Below are 20,886 nucleotides of genomic sequence, written 5' to 3' on the forward strand. Positions count from 1 at the left end.
TTTTTATCCCAACTTTACTAAACTTGTGAATTGTTTCTAGTAGTTTTTAGTTGATTTTAGGATTTCCAAGATACCAGTATAAATCAAAAGAATTCTAATTTGGTTTCCTATTACCCATCAATTACTTTATTTGTTATTCTTCTCTCATTGACCAAACTAACATTTGTAATACAATGTTGGAGTAATGGGATAGTGGGCCTTTTGTTTCACCTCATTGTTTAATTTAATGTGATTTAGAACCGCCTTCACTTAAGTCTCCATGACATTCTAAAATATTAAGTTTTCAGTTATTTTATGGATATTTTTTTCCAGGTGGTATTTTTTTCTAAATGCAAGGCAAAAAGAAACTATATTTTATTCTGTTTTCCTTGTTCATTATAATTTACCAATTACTAAATTTTGGATATGAATTTCCAAGAATTAAGAAACCTTAAGAGTCACCTCTTATGTTTTGTATATACCACTTTCCTTTTGTCCTGGCATCTGTATACCAATTTCATTACTAAGTCTTTTTTCAAATTGCTTTCTGTGAATTAGAAATTTTGACATCAGTTTTTCAGGAAGTTTTAAACCGAAAAAGAGACTTGGAACAAAGAAATTAATTCTGAAAAAATAAGATTTTTTTATAAACAAAATCAATTTTATTTACCCCCACTTTTACCATTTCCATGGTTTGGAGAAGAGAATTGACCCATTTATATTATAGGTCCACTGGTCTTTTGCCAAGGTTGTCGTTATTTTGGTTAATTTAAAAGCGTAAATATGCACCCAGTCCCTGGGAAACTTTAAACATTTTGTTTATTTTAAGCTTCCAATTTAAAATAATTTCAGCAAATTTTTTGCCTTTAAATATAAACCGGGGCTATGAAGCCTTTTATCTCAAAAAATCAAATCTATAACTTTCGAAACCGGAACATTAAAAAAAAAAAGATTTGATATTCCTAAAAACGTTAAAAACGAAAATCATATGAAATTATAATGTACTTTTACTTAGAAATCTTTGTGATATGTATGAAAATGTATATTGAAATACATGTATATGTATCAAATATTTTATAAAGTTTATCAATTTCTAGTATTGGATATTCAGCAAAGAAAAATAGTTCCTTCCTACGTTCCAAAGAGGGAAAAGACAAAATAAGATTAGAGGAGAAGCATGAGAGGGAATTACGGGAAAGACATCGGAATGAAATTTCATTTGCACTTGAATGAAGCTAAGGATTTTGAGAAGGAAGATGAAAAGAAAGAGTTTCTTTTCGATAGGGGCTTTTATCCGTAGCCTACTACCTTTTCCACAGTATAGATTCTATGGGTTATTTAATACACATTGCATACACCCACTTTATAAATAAGGTACCAAAAAAAGTTCGTTTCTTTATTCTTTTGTTATACACGAATTCCTCTGATTTATCAGAAGAAAAATAAAAATCATATTTTTAAAGAATTTGATTTGATTAAAAATCTTGTTTTGGAACATTAAAGACCTAAAGTTTATTAAATGCATCATTTTAATGTTTTTACAAAAACAGATATTTCTCCCAAACAGAAAATAAAGGGGATATGCCTTTAATTCACAGAGGATTTAGTGTTTTGGTTCTATTGAAAAGGATAAACTTTTAAATAGAATTTAAAATATATTTTTATTTAAAATTTTTGGTACTTGAATTTGAAGGAGGCCATTTTAATTCAATTTGTTATTTTTCTTAATTTAATAATTCCCCCCAGCAATATATTTTTGGGAGAACATGTATTATCAGATTTCTTAATCAGAAATGGAACTTTTGATCAGGTAGTCAGCAAAAAAATGGTAGATTTATTTAGGTAAATGATTTTCCCAATCGAAGCATAAGATATGGAAAATACGAAGAGGAAAGTGATTGGACCCAAGGAATTTTCCAGGGCGGAAAACACAACCGAAAAATTAGGTTAGGACCCTCACCTAAAGAAAAGCTTTGGGAAGTGCTCCTACATTCTAGGGGAAGAAAAACAAAAAGTGAACAAAGCTACTCTCTATCACCACAGGAAATATTCAAAAGATAAACTCAGTAGTGAGCAACAATGTCAAGATGTCACCAAAGGCTTAGAGGACAATGTCAATTTGTCTCAGGGTCCAAAAAGTCCACTAGGAAAACTCAAAAATTTTAAAAGTCAAGTAAGAGTGAGTTAAATATAAACTTGGGAAAAGAAATGAGAATGTGAAAAAAGCCTCAAAACCAAAAAAAAAAAAAAATTTGGAGGAAACAATGATTTAAAATAGAATTAACCAAATGGAAAAGGAAGTAGAAGTGTAATAAGAAAAATTCTAAAAATTGAACTGGACAAGGGAAAAGAAACTTTTAGACTCCGAATTAGTAACACACTAAGACAGGAGATTTTGGAATTGTCCAACAAATCTGGAAAGCAATTTGGAATTAGACCCAAAGAGTAAAAACTTTTGCTCGCATTACCAATAGATCTGCATTCAGAGACAAAAAAAAGTTTAAAAGGCCCAATGTACAAAAATACATAGGTCCTTTTGAGTGACAATTGGGAATGAGGGGCTGCCCACAATTGGGGAATAGCTTAAAAAAGAAAATGTATTGAATACAATTATTCTACAAAGAAAAAGTGAGAGGGATTAAGAAAAAAAATGCAGAATTGGTCCAAGTAAAAGTGAGAGAACCAGAACACGCTGTTAACAGCAATTGTGTATATAGGACTATGTTATATATCTGCTCAGATTACCTGATCTAAGAAGTTCCAAAACACTTGATTGGAAAGTCATTCCTTCCAAGAGAGAATTGTAAAGTATGAATGCGATCAAAGCAGATTATTGTCACTTTTTCATCTATTTTTTTTTTTATAGTTTTTCCCTATTTGATTTTCATAACAAGAAGAGTAATAAGGGAATGTTTAAATGATTGTCCATGCCTGCCTCTTTGGAGAAATGATACGAAAATGATAGGAAGGGAAATGTAAAGTCAAAATTTTAAAAATGAAGTTTGGAATCATCTTTACATTAACAAAATAATATATGAATATATAACATATAAATATGAAGGTGTAGGCTTCTCCTTCCCTGGGACTGCCAACTGACCAATAACCCTGATCCGAGGAAAATCAGAGCTCTGCCTCATGCTAAAAGAGATTCTGTAATTTATTTCAGAACCCGTTTTTCACCCCTTTAATTGTTTATTTAGATTTCCAAAAGTAGCTGCTGCTGAACTTGGCTCCCCAAGATCGCTCCCAATTTTGAGGCCAGCATTGTGTTGAACAGTATGAATGACTGTTTCTCTCCACCCAGGTGCAAAGATCTTTCCGCTACCGTTGTTATTCAGAAAATTTTTTGTATCTTGTATTTGTGAGTTCTGAACTTCCAATTTTAGTTAGTGTTAAAGGGATTGGGAGGAGGGATTTGGGGAGATTTTTGGATGAACCGTATACATTCCATCTTTCCTCTGAACCCAATTATGCTTAATAGACACATCTGATGTTTTTATCCTTTGGACCATAGCTACAAGATCACCTTTATCTCAACCTTTGATCATCTGAATATTGTCTTTTGATTTTCAAGATTTTTTGATTTTTCAACTTCCTGTTTCCACCCTTTTCATGTACTTTTTAAGGTATTTATTATTATATTAAGATTCTTGACTGCAGACTACACTTTATCCACTGTGCCAAAACCTGAATTATCTACCTCTTAATTTTTCAGAAACTATTAGAAAAGGGTATTAGGTTTAGATCTAGCTATTAATTTATTTAACTCTGGAATTGTTCTGCTATTCCAGTAAAATATTCAACTAATCGTATTATCAATGTGATACTCTGATGTACAATCACATATATTTCAAGTATACTATATCATACTATTTTTAATCTCAGAAATATCTTTTCTCTGGTCTATTCATGAAATTGAAGAATATGATATTGTTTTGATTGTTATATGTATTGTTCTCTGGTTCGGTTTTCTTGGGGTCTCTGGAAGCAGTCATCCTTTTTCAGTTCAGTAATCATCACAGGAACAGTCAGGTTCTTTAATATAAATAAAAGTATTTTATAAATATAAATAAATAAAAGTCTTTATTGTCTCCTTCCAAGTCTTGTCTCCTTCACTCGGGGCTCGGCTAGTTTTCTTGGAGGCTTTCCGGAGTCTTGGTGTCAGTGGAGAAAATAAGGAAGAGAGCCTGCCACTAGTGGCTTGACTGAAATCAAATGAAGGTCTGTCTCCATGGTTCTGAGATCTCCTAGTGCGCTTGTGTTCTCTGCCTTCTGAAAGCTTCTCCTCTATGGCTCTCAGTCCCTGCTTATATGCTCCACCCTGAGTAGAAACGAAGCATTATAGCACTAGGAAACCATTATTTGTTGTAAGATCAAATCAACCATACTGAACCTTGAACTAGATAACCATTGTCTCATCAGTTCCACTGAATTAGCACTTTGTTTCAAGGTGAGTTCTGGCCCATAACAGCTATAAGTTTTCAAAGTACTGTAATTGTAACCTTTGTAAGACACCTATCTTTGGAAGCTGCATTGCCTTTAAATTGATTTAATTTAAAATGAAGGTTCTTCCTAGTTTTATAAAATTCTGAATCCCCAAAAGGGTGCAGTAAATGAATGATCTCAGGATGAGTGAAGCCGTTTAAACATTCTATACACTCTGCCAGAATTGGGTGAAAAAAACACTAGATGAGTTCACATACTGATAAGTAAGTAGAATAAGATTTTATACTCTTAAGGTAAGTCCTATGCCTCCATTCTATTTGGATGAAACTTTTCATCTTTAAAGTCTTCCTCATGCTAACAAAATCCAACAGTCAGAGTTACAAAGAGAAATTCCATTTAAAGTAACTACTGATAATATAAAATATTTAGGAATCTATCTGCCAAGGGAAAATCAGAAAATTTATGAGCAAAATTACAGACCACTTTTCACACAAATTAAGTCTGATCTAACCAATTGGAAAAATATTAAATGCTCTTGGATAGGGCGAGCAAATATAATAAAGATGACAATATTACCTAAACTAATCTATTTATTTAGCGCTATACCAATCAGACTCTAAAAACTATTTTAATGACCTAGAAAAATAACAACAAAGTTCATATGGAAAACAAAAGGTCAAGAATTTCAAGGGAATTAATGAAAAAAAAATCAAATGATGGTGGCTTAGCTGTACCAGATCTAAAATTATATTATAGAGCAGCAGTTACCAAAACTATTTGGTATTGGCTAAGGAATAGATTAGTTGATTGATCAGTGGAATAGATTAGGTTAAAGGGATAAAACAGTCAACAAATATAGCAACCTAGTCTTTGACAAACCCAAAGATCCCAGCTTTTGGGATAAGAAATTACTGTTTGATAAAAATTGCTGGGAAAATTGGAAACTAATATGGCAGAAACTAGGCATTGATCCATACTTAACGCCGTACACCAAGATAAGGTCAAAATGGGTTCATGACCTAGGCATAAAGAATGAAATTATTAATAAATTAGAGGAACACAGGATAGTTTACCTCTCAGACATGTGGAAGGGGAAGGTCTTTATGACCAAAGCAGAAGTAGAGATCATTACTGATCACAAAATAGAAAATTTCGATCATACCAAACTGAAAAGTTTTTGTACAAACAAAACTAATGCAGACAAGATTAGAAGGGAAGCAATAAACTGGGAAAATATTTTTACAGTCAAAGGTTCTGATAAAGGTCTCATTTCCAAAATATATAGAGAATTAACTCTAATTTATAAAAAATCAAGCCATTCTCCAATTGAAAAATGGTCAAAGGATATGAACAGACCATTCTCATTTGAAGAAATTGAAAATATTTCTAGTCATATGAAAAGATGCTCCAAGTCATTATTAATCAGAGAAATGCAAATTAAGACAACTCTAAGATACCACTACACACCTGTCAGATTGGCTAAGATGACAGGAAAAAATAATGATGATTGTTGGGGGGATGCGGAAAACTGGACATTGATGCATTGTTGGTGGAGTTGTGAACGAATCCAACCATTTTGAGAGTAGTTTGGAACTATGCTCAAAAGTTATCAAACTGTGCATACCCTTTGATCCAGCAGTGTTACTACTGGGATTATATCCCAAAGAGATTATAAAGAAGGGAAAGGGACCTGTATGTGCAGGAATGTTTGTGGCAGCTCTTTTTGTAGTGGCTAGAACCTGGAAACTGAATGGATGTCCATCAGTTGGAGAATGGTTGAATAAATTGTGGTATATGAAAATTATGGAATGTTACTGTTCTGTAAGAAATGACCAACAGGATAATTTCAGAAAGGCCTGGAGACTTACATGAACTGATGCTGAGTGAAATGAGCAGGACCAGGAGATCATTATATACTTCAACAACAATACTATATGATGACCAGTTCTGATGGATCAGGCCATCCTCAGCAACGAGATCAACCAAATCATTTCTAATGGAGCAGTAATGAACTGAACTATCTATGCCCAGAAAAAGAACTCTGGGAGATGACTAAAAACCATTACATTGAATTCCCAATCCATATATTTATGCACACCTGCATTTTTGATTTCCTTCACAAGCTAATTGTACAATATTTCAGAGTCTGATTCTTTTTCTACAGCAAAATAACGTTTTGGTTGTGTATACTTATTGTGTATCTAATTTATATTTTAATATATTTAACATCTACTGGTCATCCTGACATCTAGGGGAGGGGGGGGGGTAAGAGGTGAAAAATTTGAACAAGAGGTTTGGCAATTGTTAATGCTGTAAAGTTACCCATGTTTATATCATGTAAAAAAAAGGCTATTAAATTAAAAAAAAATAAAGTCTTCCTCATGCAATTCTGACGTGTTGTTCCTAGACAATATTCCCCCACTTGGTCGGGCATCCCATCTTCCAGTATCTCTGCTCTTGGGTTCTGTCAGATAATAGTCTTTGAAGAAAAACTTTCTCCAGGTTCTTGACAATGGCTGGTTTTAGCCAATTTCTATAGATTAGCTTAGCCCCATATAATTCCAATAATATTCCAAAACATTCAGATACCACAATTTACCCAGCCATTCTCCAAGTGATAGGCATCCATTCAATTTCCAGTTTCTAAACACTACAAAAAGGGCTGCCACAAACATTTTTGTACATACATATCCCTTTTCCTTCCTTAATATCTCTTTTGCATATAAGCCCAGGAGTAACAGTGCTGAATCAAAGGGTATGCACAGTTTGACAACTTTTTGAGTATAATTCCAAATTCCTCTCCAGAATGGCCAAATGCATTTACAGTTTCACCAACAATGTATCAGTGTACCCAGTTTTCCCACATCCTCTCCAACATTTATCATTCTGTTCCTGTCATCTTAGCCAATCTGACAGGTGTGTAGTGGTATCTCAGAGTTGTCTTAATTTGCATTTCTCTGATCAATAATGATTTAGAACACCTTTTCATAGGAGTAGAAATAGTTTCAATTTCATCATCTGAAAATTGTTCATACCCTTTGACCATTTGTCAATTGGAAAATGGCTTGATTTCCTATAAATTAGAGTAAATTCTCGATATAATTTTGGAAATGAGGCCTTTATCAGAACCTTTAACTGTAAAAATGTTTTCCCAGTTTATTTCTTCCCTTCTAATCTTGTTTGCATTCGATTTATTTGTACAAAAGCTATCTAACTTGATATAATCAAATTTTTCTATTTTGTGATCAATGATGATCTCTAGTTCTTCTTTGGTCACAAATTCCTTCCTCCTCCACAGGTATGAGAGGTAAACTATCCTATGTTCATCTAAGTTATTTATAATCTCACTTTTTATGCCTAAATCATGAACCCATTTTGATCTTATCTTAGTGAACGGTGTTAAGTGTGAGTCAATGTCTAGTTTCTGCCATGCTAACTTCCAGTTTTCCCAGCAGTTTTTGTCAAATAGTGAATGCTTATCCCGAAAATTGGGGTCTTTGGCTTTATCAAGCACTAGACTGCTATAGTTGTTGACTATTTTTGCCTATAAACAAACCTATTCCACCAATCAACCACTGTATTTCTTAGCCAATACCAAATGTTTTTGGTGACCGCTGCTTTATAATATAGCTTTATATCAGGTACAGCGAGGCCATGTTCCTTTGACTTTTTTTTTTTTTTTTTTTGATGAGTTCCCTTGCAATTCTTGACCTTTTGTTCTTCCAGTTGAATTCTGTTATTTTCTCAAGATCATTAAAATAGTTTCTTGGGAGTCTGATTGGTATAACACTAAATAAATAGATTAGTTTGGGTAGTATTGTCATCTTTATTATCTTTGCTCGACCTATCCAAGAGCACTTAATATTTTTCAAATTGTTTAGGTCTAAATTTAAAGAATTGTTTTACATGTAGCTAGGGAAAATAATTTTAAGAGATTAAAAAAAGGAAGGGAATCTTGGAAATAATAGACAAGAGAGGAAAAAAGAAGAAAATCCCTCAGGCCTGGCTAACCTTTGTTTACACAAAGGGGACAGAAGCCCTAGGGCAGGGACTCTCCCATTGGGTGACTGTACATTCCCTTCCTCTAAGCAAAGCCTCATTATTTTCCCTATTGTCCTATTTGGGTGGGAGGATACAATAGCCAGCCAATCAGAGGCTAGTAACCCAGGATACTGAGGCAAACATTGCTGGAGGACTGTGGGCGGGGCTTTGCAGGCCTATAAATAATGGGGCCGGGCCAGCAGGTGAGTTAGGGAGTTGCACCTTTTTTGAAAGGCTGTGTCTTGTGGGAGCTCTTTCCTAACTCCTTCCCATCCATCTTTACTTCTCTCCTGTTTTTTATTCCCGTTTCTCCTTTCTCTCTTCTCTCTCACCCTGATCCACATAATGTATTGCATTTCGATTTCGATTGTGACTTGTTTTCCCTGTAACTTTTGCTGGAAAAAATTAAGGTAGGAAAGAGGGAAAGATGAGGGGTCGAGCCTTACACCATGGGGTCTGGTGTTAGATATGCTTTGGGGTGAGTTCCCATGACAGAGGTTTTCCTGGGCTGAAGACCTTTGTTTTTCCACTTTTGTTTCTTCTTGGAAAACCTGGAGCCTTGAGGGGAGAAAGCCTGGTTTCCTAAAGAAACGGCAGCCTGAATTTTTTTTGGTGGCATTACAGTTTGTAAAGAAAACTATTTCCCCCCCTTGAAATTGGAATCTTTTTGAATTTGGAGGTCCCCCCCATCCCCGAAGGAAAAAATCTTAATATAAAAAGTGTCAAAGAATTGGAATAGCTTCTTAATTAAGTATGTTTACCTACCTTGTGTTTTGATTTTTTTTTCAATTCCTTGTTGTACAAGTCTAAAAAGGACATGACAATTTACCTTCGCTAATACAGCTTTCTGTACTTTAAATTGTTCTCCAAACTAAAATAATTGCAGTGATTCTTTCCATGGTTTACTCTCCTCCCACTTATACTTTTTAAAAATAATTTTTGTTTACTTCCTCCTACTTAAAACTTACATTACCATTCTTGAATTCTCAGGGTATTTCTGCTTATCTGAAGTGGGTTGGTTTTTTATAAAACTTTTAGTGAATTGGAAAAGAATACATGAATTTGCTTATCATAATTAGCTAGAAGAAATATTCTATAAAGAGATACTTGTAAGAGAGATCTAGAAAGTAATCTGCAGTTACATATAAATGATTTGGATTTTCTTTCCATGTCAGTTTTAAAATTAAGATGATGGGGAAATATGGTAAAGCCTAAAACTTGATTGCTTCAAACCAGTGTTTACCTTCAAGTTGAATTGGACCTTATGAAAATGAATTATTGAAGGAAATTTATAAATATGAAAAATATGTTTTTGGTTGACATGTGTGTCAGTTTGATATTTTCTTTATTTCCCTTTACTTTCTAGTCCCTTGAAGAATCTAAAGCAAAAAGATAAAAGGTACAGCATGGCAATTAAGGCAATATATATATTTAAAATAATTGCATATATATTATCCTATATTAAATTGCATACTGTCTGGGGGGAGGGAAGGTTAAGAGTGGGAGGGAGAAAAAGTTGCAACACAAAGTTGTGAAAAAAGAATGTTGAAAACTATTTTTACATGTATTTGGAAAAATAAATTTCTATTTAACAAAAAAACAAAAACTGATTAAAAAAAAACAAAAAACTAGGCAACACAGCTAAACTATACCTGCCTGTATGCGCTATACCCCTTCCACATTCATTGCCTTCTGCCCCCTCATAAGGGGTAGTTGGTAAGAAACCAACATGGAAAGGTATTTTTCTCTCTTCCCTGTAACCCAATTTTGGTGATAATTACTTTTTTTAAAGCATTTTTTATTTTTCAAAATACAAAATACATACTTTTTATTTTCAAAATATATGAAAAGATAGTTTTGTGACATTCACCCTTGCAAAACCTTGTATTCCAAAATTTTTCTCCACCCACCTCCCCTAGACAGCAAGTAATTCAATATAGATTAATCATGCGCAATTCTTCTAAACATTTTCCACATTTATTATGGTATACAAAAAAAAAATCAGAACAAAAAGGGGAAAAATGAGGGAAAAAAGCAAGCAAACAAAAAGTCAAAATATCATGTTATGATCCACATTCAGTCCCCATAGTCCAATGTGTGGATGGAGATAGCTCTCTCCAGGTGTGATAATTACTTTTAAGGATTATTTTGTAATTTTGTAGTTTTAGTGAGGTTGATTTTTGTTCTTTCCTTGTTTGGTGTGGGGTAGATTCCAATTTTTATAAGTACTGATATGATCTTAATGTCTTTCCTGAGCCTTCATCTTTTCCAAAAGCCAGCCCACGGTGATTTTTCTTTGTATCTAAAAAGGAAAACAAAAGTTCTACTTCATTTAAAAAAATGTATATGGAATAAGATTACTATTTTCACCACGATTTTCCTGAAAGGCCACACAGCGTCATCATGAATCATTTGGGATTGTTTTGGATCATTGTTGAAAAAAGATAAGTCTTTCCCAGTTGATCAATGTAAAATATTGCTATTCTGTGTATTGTGTTCTGCTTTTGCTCACTTTTCTTTGCATCAGTTCATGGAAATCTTTCCAGGTTTTTCTGAAAGCATGCTGCTTACTATTTTTTGGACCACAGAAATATTCTACCATTATACAAGTATATATCACAACTTATTCAGTCATTCCCCAACTGATGAGCATCCCCTCAATTTCTATTTCTTTGCCACCATAAGAAGATTTGCCCTGAATATTTTGATACAAATAATACCTTTCCCCCTTTATTTTTTTAAATCTCTTTGGGATCTAGATGTGGGACTGCTGGATCAAACTGTGAACTATTTTAGACCATAGTTGTAAATTTCTCTCTGGAATGTTTGAATAAGAGCAGGGTTATTTGAACCATGGTCCATAGACCACTGAGGGGTTAAAGAATAGATTTCAAGAAGTTCATTAACTTGGATGGTAGGGGAAGATACATCAATTCAATTTAATTTTTTAGCTGGGTAACAGCTTTCTAAGAATCTCTGGTCTCAGCATTCGATCATTCCATTTGGATATGAAAGCCATTTATAGAAACTGGGAGACGTTGGTTACTTAATTAAGCAGCTAATTCTGATTCTGTAGATTACACCACTTTTTATAACATACCATATTGTTATATAATGTTTAGACACTAGAAAGTCTGTACCTTTTTTTGTATTCCCCATAGCATTATATACTCTTTAGATAATGAAAATTTACAAAGGAGAATTTAGGTGTACAATATTAATTTTATAAAGCTTTATTATACTCATTGGAAATCTTGATAAGTTCTTAAGTTCATTTTTAGTTTTAGACACTTTTTTTAAACATGCATTTTGATTAACAAGTTGTCTTGATCTAGAATTGTTACATTTTTGATACAAAAATATTTATGAAATTACTGTTGTTTTTGATATACCATTTAGGATGATTTATTACATTACTTCCTTCTCATCTATATAGATCATCAGAAAATGATTATCACCACAGTGATTTTGCTTAATTGTGCCATGGAAATAACTTTTGTAAAAAATGTAAATTCTTTGTATTCTGAAGTTATTTTAAAATCTTAAAGTGATCTTTTAATGTTATTTTTCAAAGAAAAATTACTCCTATCTCTGATGTCAGTAACAGACTTCCCATATACACTGTTGGGAATGGAGGTAAGTAGTGAATATTTTTATAATTGTTAAATTATTCTTACTTCTAGTTAGCTCTTTCTCACAAAGCTTTTTTATATATACTTTAGATCACCAAATAGTGAATATCTCATTTTGCTTTATCCTTTTTTAACCTGTCTGAATATTAACAGATATTCCACTTCCCCTACACTTCAGCAAATTCTCTCTTCCAATATTTTCCTGATCTCAGTCACTGCCCCATGTCTAAATTCATTCCTATTTAACCTTCCTGATCACTATATATCTTAGATTATGATTATATATGTATGTCTTATCCTGTGATTAGATTTGTAAGTTCATTTAGGAAAGGTGCCATTTTTTAGTTTAGCTTTCTTCACCCCCAGAATATTTAATTGCACAAGTTATATAACCATAATTATATATCCCTGTTGAGGTGACTTTTTTAGAATCATTGTGTTTTAAAAATTAGTTGTCTTGAACTTGCAACACTTTTGTTGTAATAGAGACAAGTTGTCCAATGGTGGTTAGATTAACAGGGTAAAACAGAGAGCCTATTTAAGTATAATGTGGCTGAATGAGAGTATGAATACTCAGAGCTGCATCTTTTATTATCAGAAGTTAAGGGCCATGAAGTCCAAGAATAGATTGAGGGGAATCTAGGTCACTGACTCTGCTAATCACACTTGCCATGGCTTTACATACTTTAGAATGGGAAAGTATGCAATCAGATTGAATTTGTTTGTAATGATGAGGTAAGAATTTTGTAGCAAAGCAATATAGTATTTAGCAAGCTGGTTTAAATCTAGGTTTAATGGTTACTGAGGTGAAAAGTTTATTTTACTTTACCTCTCAGCCAGTTTTCTCATCTGCAAAATGTTTGTTGTAAGGAAAATCCTTTGTAAACTTTAAAGCAATATACAAACTTAACCCAACGAAGCATTTTAATCCTTCCCAGAAGTAATTATGTATTTTTAAAAATCTATCCTTATTAATGTGAAATAAATTACATATTTGGTAAAGCCTCTATCAGAAGGAGGCAGAATATTCAGTCACTTGCACTGAAGATATTTGTTCAGGGTATTTTACTCCTTTAAAAAAAGCAATACTCACTGAAAATTTTCCTACAGTGAGCCAACCACTAAACATTTATTAAGTTAACCACCTAGTAAGTGCCAGATATTATGCTCAGTGCCAAAGATACAAAGAAGGCAAAATACAGTCCATTTTCTCTCTGGTTTAATGAGCTGGGCAACATGTAAATAACGATGTACATTCAGGACTAATTGGAAACAGTTGTCACAGGGAAGGTGCAAATCATTTCTTAATGATGTCTTAATGATTTGTTAATCCTTCTTAGCATCAGGAAAGGCCACTTAGAGATCCTAGTATTTGGATGATTATAATTTACTGCAACTCCTCGAAGATTATCTGCCAAGTTAAAAATGGTAGTTACACTCTAAAGTAATTGAAAGGTTATTTTCACTGAATTCCTAAATCTTCAGATTCTGATATGAATTTAGAATCAAGTCATCCATCTTTAGACCTTTGGAAATGGAATTTGTTCCCTGAGCTGAACAGAATTTCAATCTCTAGGCAAGCATGTTCCTGATCTTCTGCAAAGAAATAAGAAGTCAATTCTATGACTGTAACCAGAAACTTTACCTAGAAGAAAAATAAGCTGCCTCAGAATAAATTATCAGAGTAGTGGATTGTGTCCATGACAAAAGGAGATAATGACACTTGGAGCCAGTGTAAATCCAAGAAGAACCAATCATTGTGATTAACTTCATTTCACCTTTCAGCAGTTACTAGATTGGTCTTTTAGGAGCTTCCATAAACTTATTTAGCAAAGCTATGTTCACTGTCTCTTGGAACATTTCAGAAAGAGAGAGAATTGAACCTGATTGCCCTTGTCAATTTATCTTCCAATGATTAAAGACATAGATTTGATGCTTAATCTTAAAGTACCCAACTCTTTGGTGATGAAGCTCTCTCCAGACTTGCTAATGTAAATTTCAAAGATAGAAAATTAGCAGCCAGTCTGTCCTGAAAACTTTCCTGGCTTGTGTAACTCCACAAATAGCTTGACTTGGGTTTCCATAGATAGGAAGCCACTTCTACGTGCTAATGAAATAAAAGAACAGGATAATTATCTATAGCAAAGTGTTAAACAAAACGGGTATTCTTCTTCTTATAATATTACAGCATTTCTCTTAATGAGTCAATTAATATATTCTGGACATATTTATATTGCTTGTAGATAGCGACCCTGATCCTGAGAAACAGGAGTCACCCAGACCATCCTATCCAGCACCTGGTAAATCTTTGGGGGTAGAAAAAGATATTTTTTCCAAAAATTTTAAAAGTGTCTAATTATTAAATTGTCTTGACTTTCTTCCAAAAGACATCTCTCATGAATCACCCCTATCTAACAATCTTTGTCCCCGTGGTAAAAAAAAAAAAAGAGAAGAATAGCTTTATAGATTGATCCCTCAAGTTCTCTTGATCAGTGTGACCAGACTATATAAAACAATGAATTCTTGAATTGAGATCCCTCAGAATATTTTTCCCACTGCAGTTTTTCCATACATTACACTGCAGTATGTAGATTGGCCTGTATACTTTGGACACATTGCACATTTTAAGCAAGTATTAAAGTGTCTGATGCTTAATTTATAGCATTACTTTGACTCCAAAATAATTCAATTTACTGTGTACATTTCTGTTGATATGTTTCTTAGAAATCTCTCATCAATTTGAAGCCTATTATTAATGCTGTGTTGAATGTTATCTCCATTATATGTCAATGAAATTTTACATATAAATGATGAACTTAATGGCCTTTCGTTAAAATTGATCTTAGAAAGCATATAAAACTAATTGTTATTCATCATTTTGAATTTGGACTTTGTTTGATTCATAATTCTCAATGAAATAATGATCCTCTTGGGGAGACTGCATTGTAATATTTTTTAATGTTTTTGTTTTCTTTTAGTGGCCTGGGGAATCCCAAGTTTCCAAAGGAATCCAAAAGTGGTCCCACAGGGGGAAAATGATAGAAATGGTAATGCCACAAAATTATTTGATGTCTCCCCTGTCTTCCCTCTATGTGTTTTCACAAATAACTCTTCAACAAAGAAATACTTAATTTCTAAAATCTCTTTTGAATCTTTTCCTGTGATTTAAAAAAAAGTATTTTATTTTTCTTCTATAAAGTACATTGGTGTTATCAATGATTCCCCTAACTTCCTTTGATTAAAAATGGAACTTGCAAAACATTTAAAACTGATGTAAAGCTATTTAGAATTGTTAATCACCAATTCCAGATGAAGCAAAGATATTTCAGAAAACCTACCACTTGAAAATAAAATGAAATAATTTTGAATATTTTTGTTTTCCTTTAGTTGCCTGGCAGTCCCCTAAATTTTGGAAGAATCCAAAATTGGCCCCACAGGGAGAAAACCACACTGATGGTAATACAACAAGATTGTTATTTGATATCTCCTCTGTATTCCTTCCAATCATTTTCACACATAAATATTGAAGAAGCAAATACTTGATTTTGAAAATCTCTTTTAGTTCTTTTTCTCTTAAAAATATTTTTCTATTAAGTACGTTGATTTTTTTATTTCCTATTCTTAAAGTGTAGTTTATCAAAATTTTCCAGCTATCACTTGAGCACCAGAAGTCTTCCAATTATGTTGGGAAAAGAAATGATTAAAGTCAAAGTTTAAAAACAAATGAAAAGATTGCATTTAATGGTAATATGAAGAAATTACTTCTTTGTACATTAAATAACTGTGACAAGTGAATCTTCTCTCATGTAAATATGGATCTCAAATTCAAAATGTTTAGGTTACAGTTCTAGTCAAAAAAGGTGAGGAATTCAGTGTGAAGTTCAGGTGGCCTAAATACAATCATTTTACAAAAGTAAATGAAGTCCTCACAAATTTAGGGAAGAGTGGAGATGAAACTATGAAATTCCTTAACTTTGCTGCATGTTGAACTTTGCAGATAAAATTTTTGAAATGTGCATCAGATTCGGGCATAAATTAAGATACTTTTTGTGAAATTTTCATGAATCTGAAGGCTTCCTAACTGACAATTAGGGACCATAGTGCTTAAAATTTAGTATCTTGTGAAATATAGAAAAGAAAATGTATTTCTGCAGCACCACTTAGTTAAAAAAATATATTTTTACCCATCTCCTAGTGCTGCTGCTTCAGTCAAAATCACTCCTTGAACAGATTAGTTGATTAGTGTAGGTTCAAGGGATAAAACAATTAATAAATATCAACAAACCTAGTCTTTGACAAACCCAAAGATCCAAGCTTTTGTAATAAGAACTTACTGTTTGATAAAAATTGCTGGGAAAATTGGAAACTAATACGGCAGAAACTATGCATTGATCCACACTTAACACCGTACACCAAGATAAGGAAAAATGGGTTCATGACCTAGGCATACAGAATGAAATTATTAATAAATTAGAGGAACACAGGATAGTTTACCTCTCAGACCTGTGGAAGGGGAAGGAATTTATGACCAAAGAAGGACTAGAGAACATTACTGATCACAAAATAGAAAATTTCGATCATACCAAACTGAAAAGTTTTTGTAGAAACAAAACTTATGCAGACAAGAGTAGAAGGGAAGCAATAAACTGGGAAAATAATTTTACAGTCAAAGGTTCTGATAAAGGCCTCATTTCCAAAATATATAGAGAATTAACTCTATAAAAAATCAAGCCATTCTCCAATTGAAAAATGGTCAAAGGATATGAAGTGACAATTCTCAGATGAAGAAATTGAAACTATTTCTAGTCATATGAAAAGATGTTCCAAGTCATTATTAATCAGAGAAATGCCAATTAAGACAACTCTAGGATACCACTACACACCTGTCAGATTGGCTAAGATGACAGGAAAAAATAATGATGATTGTTGGAGGGATGCGGGAAAACTGGGACATTGATGCATTGTTGGTGGAGCTGTGAACGAATCCAACCATTCTGGAGAGTAGTTTGGAACTATGCTCAAAAAGTTATCAAACTGTGCATATCCTTTGATCCAGCAGTGTTACTACTCGGCTTATACCCCAAAGAGATTAGAAAGAAGGGAAAGGGACCGATATGTGCACAAATGTTTGTGGCAGCCTTTTTGTAGTGGCTAGAAACTGGAGACTGAGTGGATGCCCATCAGTTGGAGAATGGCTGAATAAATTGTGGTATATGAATATTATGGAATATTCTTGTTCTGTAAGAAATGACCAACAGGATGATTTCAGAAAAGGCCTGGAGAGATTTACACGAACTGATGCTGAGTGAAATGAGCAGAACCAGAAGATCATTATATACTTCAACAATAATACTATGTGATGACCAGTTCTGATGGACCTGGCCATCCTCAGCAAGGAGATCAACCAAATCATTTCCAATGGAGCAGTAATGAACTGAACCAGCTACGCCCAGAGAAAGAACTCTGGGTGATGACTAAAACCATTACATTGAACTCCCAATCCCTATATTTATGCCCACCTGCATTTTTTATTTCCTTCACAAGCTAATTGGACAATATTTCAGAGTCTGATTCTTTTTATACAGCAAAATAACGGTTTGCTCATGTATACTTATTGTGTATCTAATTTATATTTTAATATATTTAACATCTACTGGTCATGCTGCCATCTGGGGGAGGGCGTGGGGGGGTAAGAGGTGAAAATTGGAACAAGAGGTTTGGCAACTGTTAATGATGTAAAGTTACCCATGCAATATAACCTGTAAATAAAAGGCTATTAAATTTTAAAAAAAAGAATTTGTTTGTAATAATGAGGTAAGAATTTTGTAGCAAAGCAGTATTGTATTTAGCAACCTGATTTAAATCTATGTTTAATGGTTACTTAGGTGAAAAGTTTATTTTACTTTACCTCTCAGCCAGTTTTCTCATCTGCAAAATGTTTGTTGTAAGGAAAATACTTTGTAAACTTTAAAGCAATATACAAACTTAACCCAACGAAGCATTTTAATCCTTCCCAGAAGTAATTATGTATTTTTAAAAATCTATCCTTATTAATGTGAAATAAATTACATATTTGGTAAAGCCTCTATCAGAAGGAGGCAGAATATTCAGTCACTTGCACTGAAGATATTTGTTCAGGGTATTTTACTCCTTTAAAAAAAAAAAGCAATACTCACTGAAAATTTTCCTACAGTGAGCCAACCACTAAACATTTATTAAGTTAACCACCTAGTAAGTGCCAGATATTATGCTCAGTGCCAAAGATACAAAGAAGGCAAAATACAGTCCATTTTCTCTCTGGTTTAATGAGCTGGGCAACATGTAAATAACGATGGACATTCAGGACTAATTGGAAACAGTTGTCACAGGGAAGGTGCAAATCATTTCTTAATGATGTCTTAATGATTTGTTAATCCTTCTTAGCATCAGGAAAGGCCACTTAGAGATCCTAGTATTTGGATGATTATAATTTACTGCAACTCCTCGAAGATTATCTGCCAAGTTAAAAATGGTAGTTACACTCTAAAGTAATCGAAAGGTTATTTTCACTGAATTCCTAAATCTCCAGATTCTGATATGAATGTAGAATCAAGTCATCCATCTTTAGACCTTTGGAAATGGAATTTGTTCCCTGAGCTGAACAGAATTTCAATCTCTAGGCAAGCATGTTCCTGATCTTCTGCAAAGAAATAAGATGTCAATTCTATGACTGTAACCAGAAACTTTACCTAGAAGAAAAATAAGCTGCCTCAGAATAAATTATCAGAGTAGTGGATTGTGTCCATGACAAAAGGAGATAATGACACTTGGAGCCAGTGTAAATCCAAGAAGAACCAATCATTGTGATTAACTTCATTTCACCTTTCAGCAGTTACTAGATTGGTCTTTTAGGAGCTTCCATAAACTTATTTAGCAAAGCTATGTTCACTGTCTCTTGGAACATTTCAGAAAGAGAGAGAATTGAACCTGATTGCCCTTGTCAATTTATCTTCCAATGATTAAAGACATAGATTTGATGCTTAATCTTAAAGTACCCAACTCTTTGGTGATGAAGCTCTCTCCAGACTTGCTAATGTAAATTTCAAAGATAGAAAATTAGCAGCCAGTCTGTCCTGAAAACTTTCCTGGCTTGTGTAACTCCACATATAGCTTGACTTGGGTTTCCATAGATAGGAAGCCACTTCTACTTGCTAATGAAATAAAAGAACAGGATAATTATCTATAGCAAAGTGTTAAACAAAACGGGTATTCTTCTTCTTATAATATTACAGCATTTCTCTTAATGAGTCAATTAATATATTCTGGACATATTTATATTGCTTGTAGATAGCGACCCTGATCCTGAGAAACAGGAGTCACCCAGACCATCCTATCCAGCACCTGGTAAATCTTTGGGGGTAGAAAAAGATATTTTTTCCAAAAATTTTAAAAGTGTCTAATTATTAAATTGTCTTGACTTTCTTCCAAAAGACATCTCTCATGAATCACCCCTATCATAACAATCTTTGTCCCCGTGGTAAAAAAAAAAGAGGAGAATAGCTTTATAGATTGATCCCTCAAGTTCTCTTGATCAGTGTGACCAGACTATATAAAACAATGAATTCTTGAATTGAGATCCCTCAGAATATTTTTCCCACTGCAGTTTTTCCATACATTACACTGCAGTATGTAGATTGGCCTGTATACTTTGGACACATTGCACATTTTAAGCAAGTATTAAAGTGTCTGATGCTTAATTTATAGCATTACTTTGACTCCAAAATAATTCAATTTACTGTGTACATTTCTGTTGATATGTTTCTTAGAAATCTCTCATCAATTTGAAGCCTATTATTAATGCTGTGTTGAATGTTATCTCCATTATATGTCAATGAAATTTTACATATAAATGATGAACTTAATGGCCTTTCGTTAAAATTGATCTTAGAAAGCATATAAAACTAATTGTTATTCATCATTTTGAATTTGGACTTTGTTTGATTCATAATTCTCAATGAAATAATGATCCTCTTGGGGAGACTGCATTGTAATATTTTTTAATGTTTTTGTTTTCTTTTAGTGGCCGGGGGAATCCCAAGCTTCCAAAGGAATCCAAAAGTGGTCCCACAGGGGGAAAATGATAGAAATGGTAATGCCACAAAATTATTTGATGTCTCCCCTGTCTTCCCTCTATGTGTTTTCACAAATAACTCTTCAACAATGAAATACTTAATTTCTAAAATCTCTTTTGAATCTTTTCCTGTGATTTAAAAAAAAAGTATTTTATTTTTCTTCTATCAAGTACATTGGTGTTATCAATGATTCTCCCCTAACTTCCTTTGATTAAAAATGGAACTTGCAAAACATTTAAAACTGATATAAAGCTATTTAGAATTGTTAATCAACATTGTGTATTTTATTCAAAATTCCAGATGAAGCAAAGATATTTCAGAAAACCTGCCACTAGAAAAAAATGAAATAATTTTGAATGTTGGTGTTTTCCTTTAGTTGCCTGGCAGTCGTTTTGGACGAGACGAAAAGTGGCCCCACAGGTGAAAAAATTACCTATGGTAATACAAACAAGATTGTTATTTCATATCTCCTCTGTATTCCTTCCATGCATTTTCACGCATAAATATTTTCTTTTAATTCTTTTTCTCTTACTTAAAAATATTTTTCTATTAAGTACGTTGATTTTTTAAATTTCCTATTCTTAAAGTGTATTTTATCAAAATTATCCATTAATACTTAACACCAAAATTCTTCCAATTAAGTTGGGAAAAGAAATGATTTAAGTCAAATTAAAAAC

At 33.1% G+C, this 20,886-nt stretch overlaps 1 protein-coding gene across 1 annotated transcript in view; it reads left to right on the top strand.

Annotated features, from left to right (window-relative positions):
- Positions 1-20,886, top strand: part of LOC100916466 — a 50,901-nt gene that overhangs the window by 8,851 nt on the left and 21,164 nt on the right. Inside the window, exons 3-10 of the mRNA XM_031961251.1 lie at positions 9,833-9,865; positions 12,041-12,102; positions 14,342-14,398; positions 15,077-15,145; positions 15,486-15,554; positions 19,425-19,481; positions 20,158-20,226; positions 20,586-20,647. Of these exons, the coding sequence (XP_031817111.1) occupies positions 9,833-9,865; positions 12,041-12,102; positions 14,342-14,398; positions 15,077-15,145; positions 15,486-15,554; positions 19,425-19,481; positions 20,158-20,226; positions 20,586-20,647 (478 nt within the window). The remainder of the gene's footprint in view (positions 1-9,832; positions 9,866-12,040; positions 12,103-14,341; positions 14,399-15,076; positions 15,146-15,485; positions 15,555-19,424; positions 19,482-20,157; positions 20,227-20,585; positions 20,648-20,886) is intronic.

This window comes from Sarcophilus harrisii, chromosome 3 (assembly GCF_902635505.1).
Source record: "Sarcophilus harrisii chromosome 3, mSarHar1.11, whole genome shotgun sequence".
In the NCBI taxonomy this organism is placed as follows: domain Eukaryota; kingdom Metazoa; phylum Chordata; class Mammalia; order Dasyuromorphia; family Dasyuridae; genus Sarcophilus; species Sarcophilus harrisii.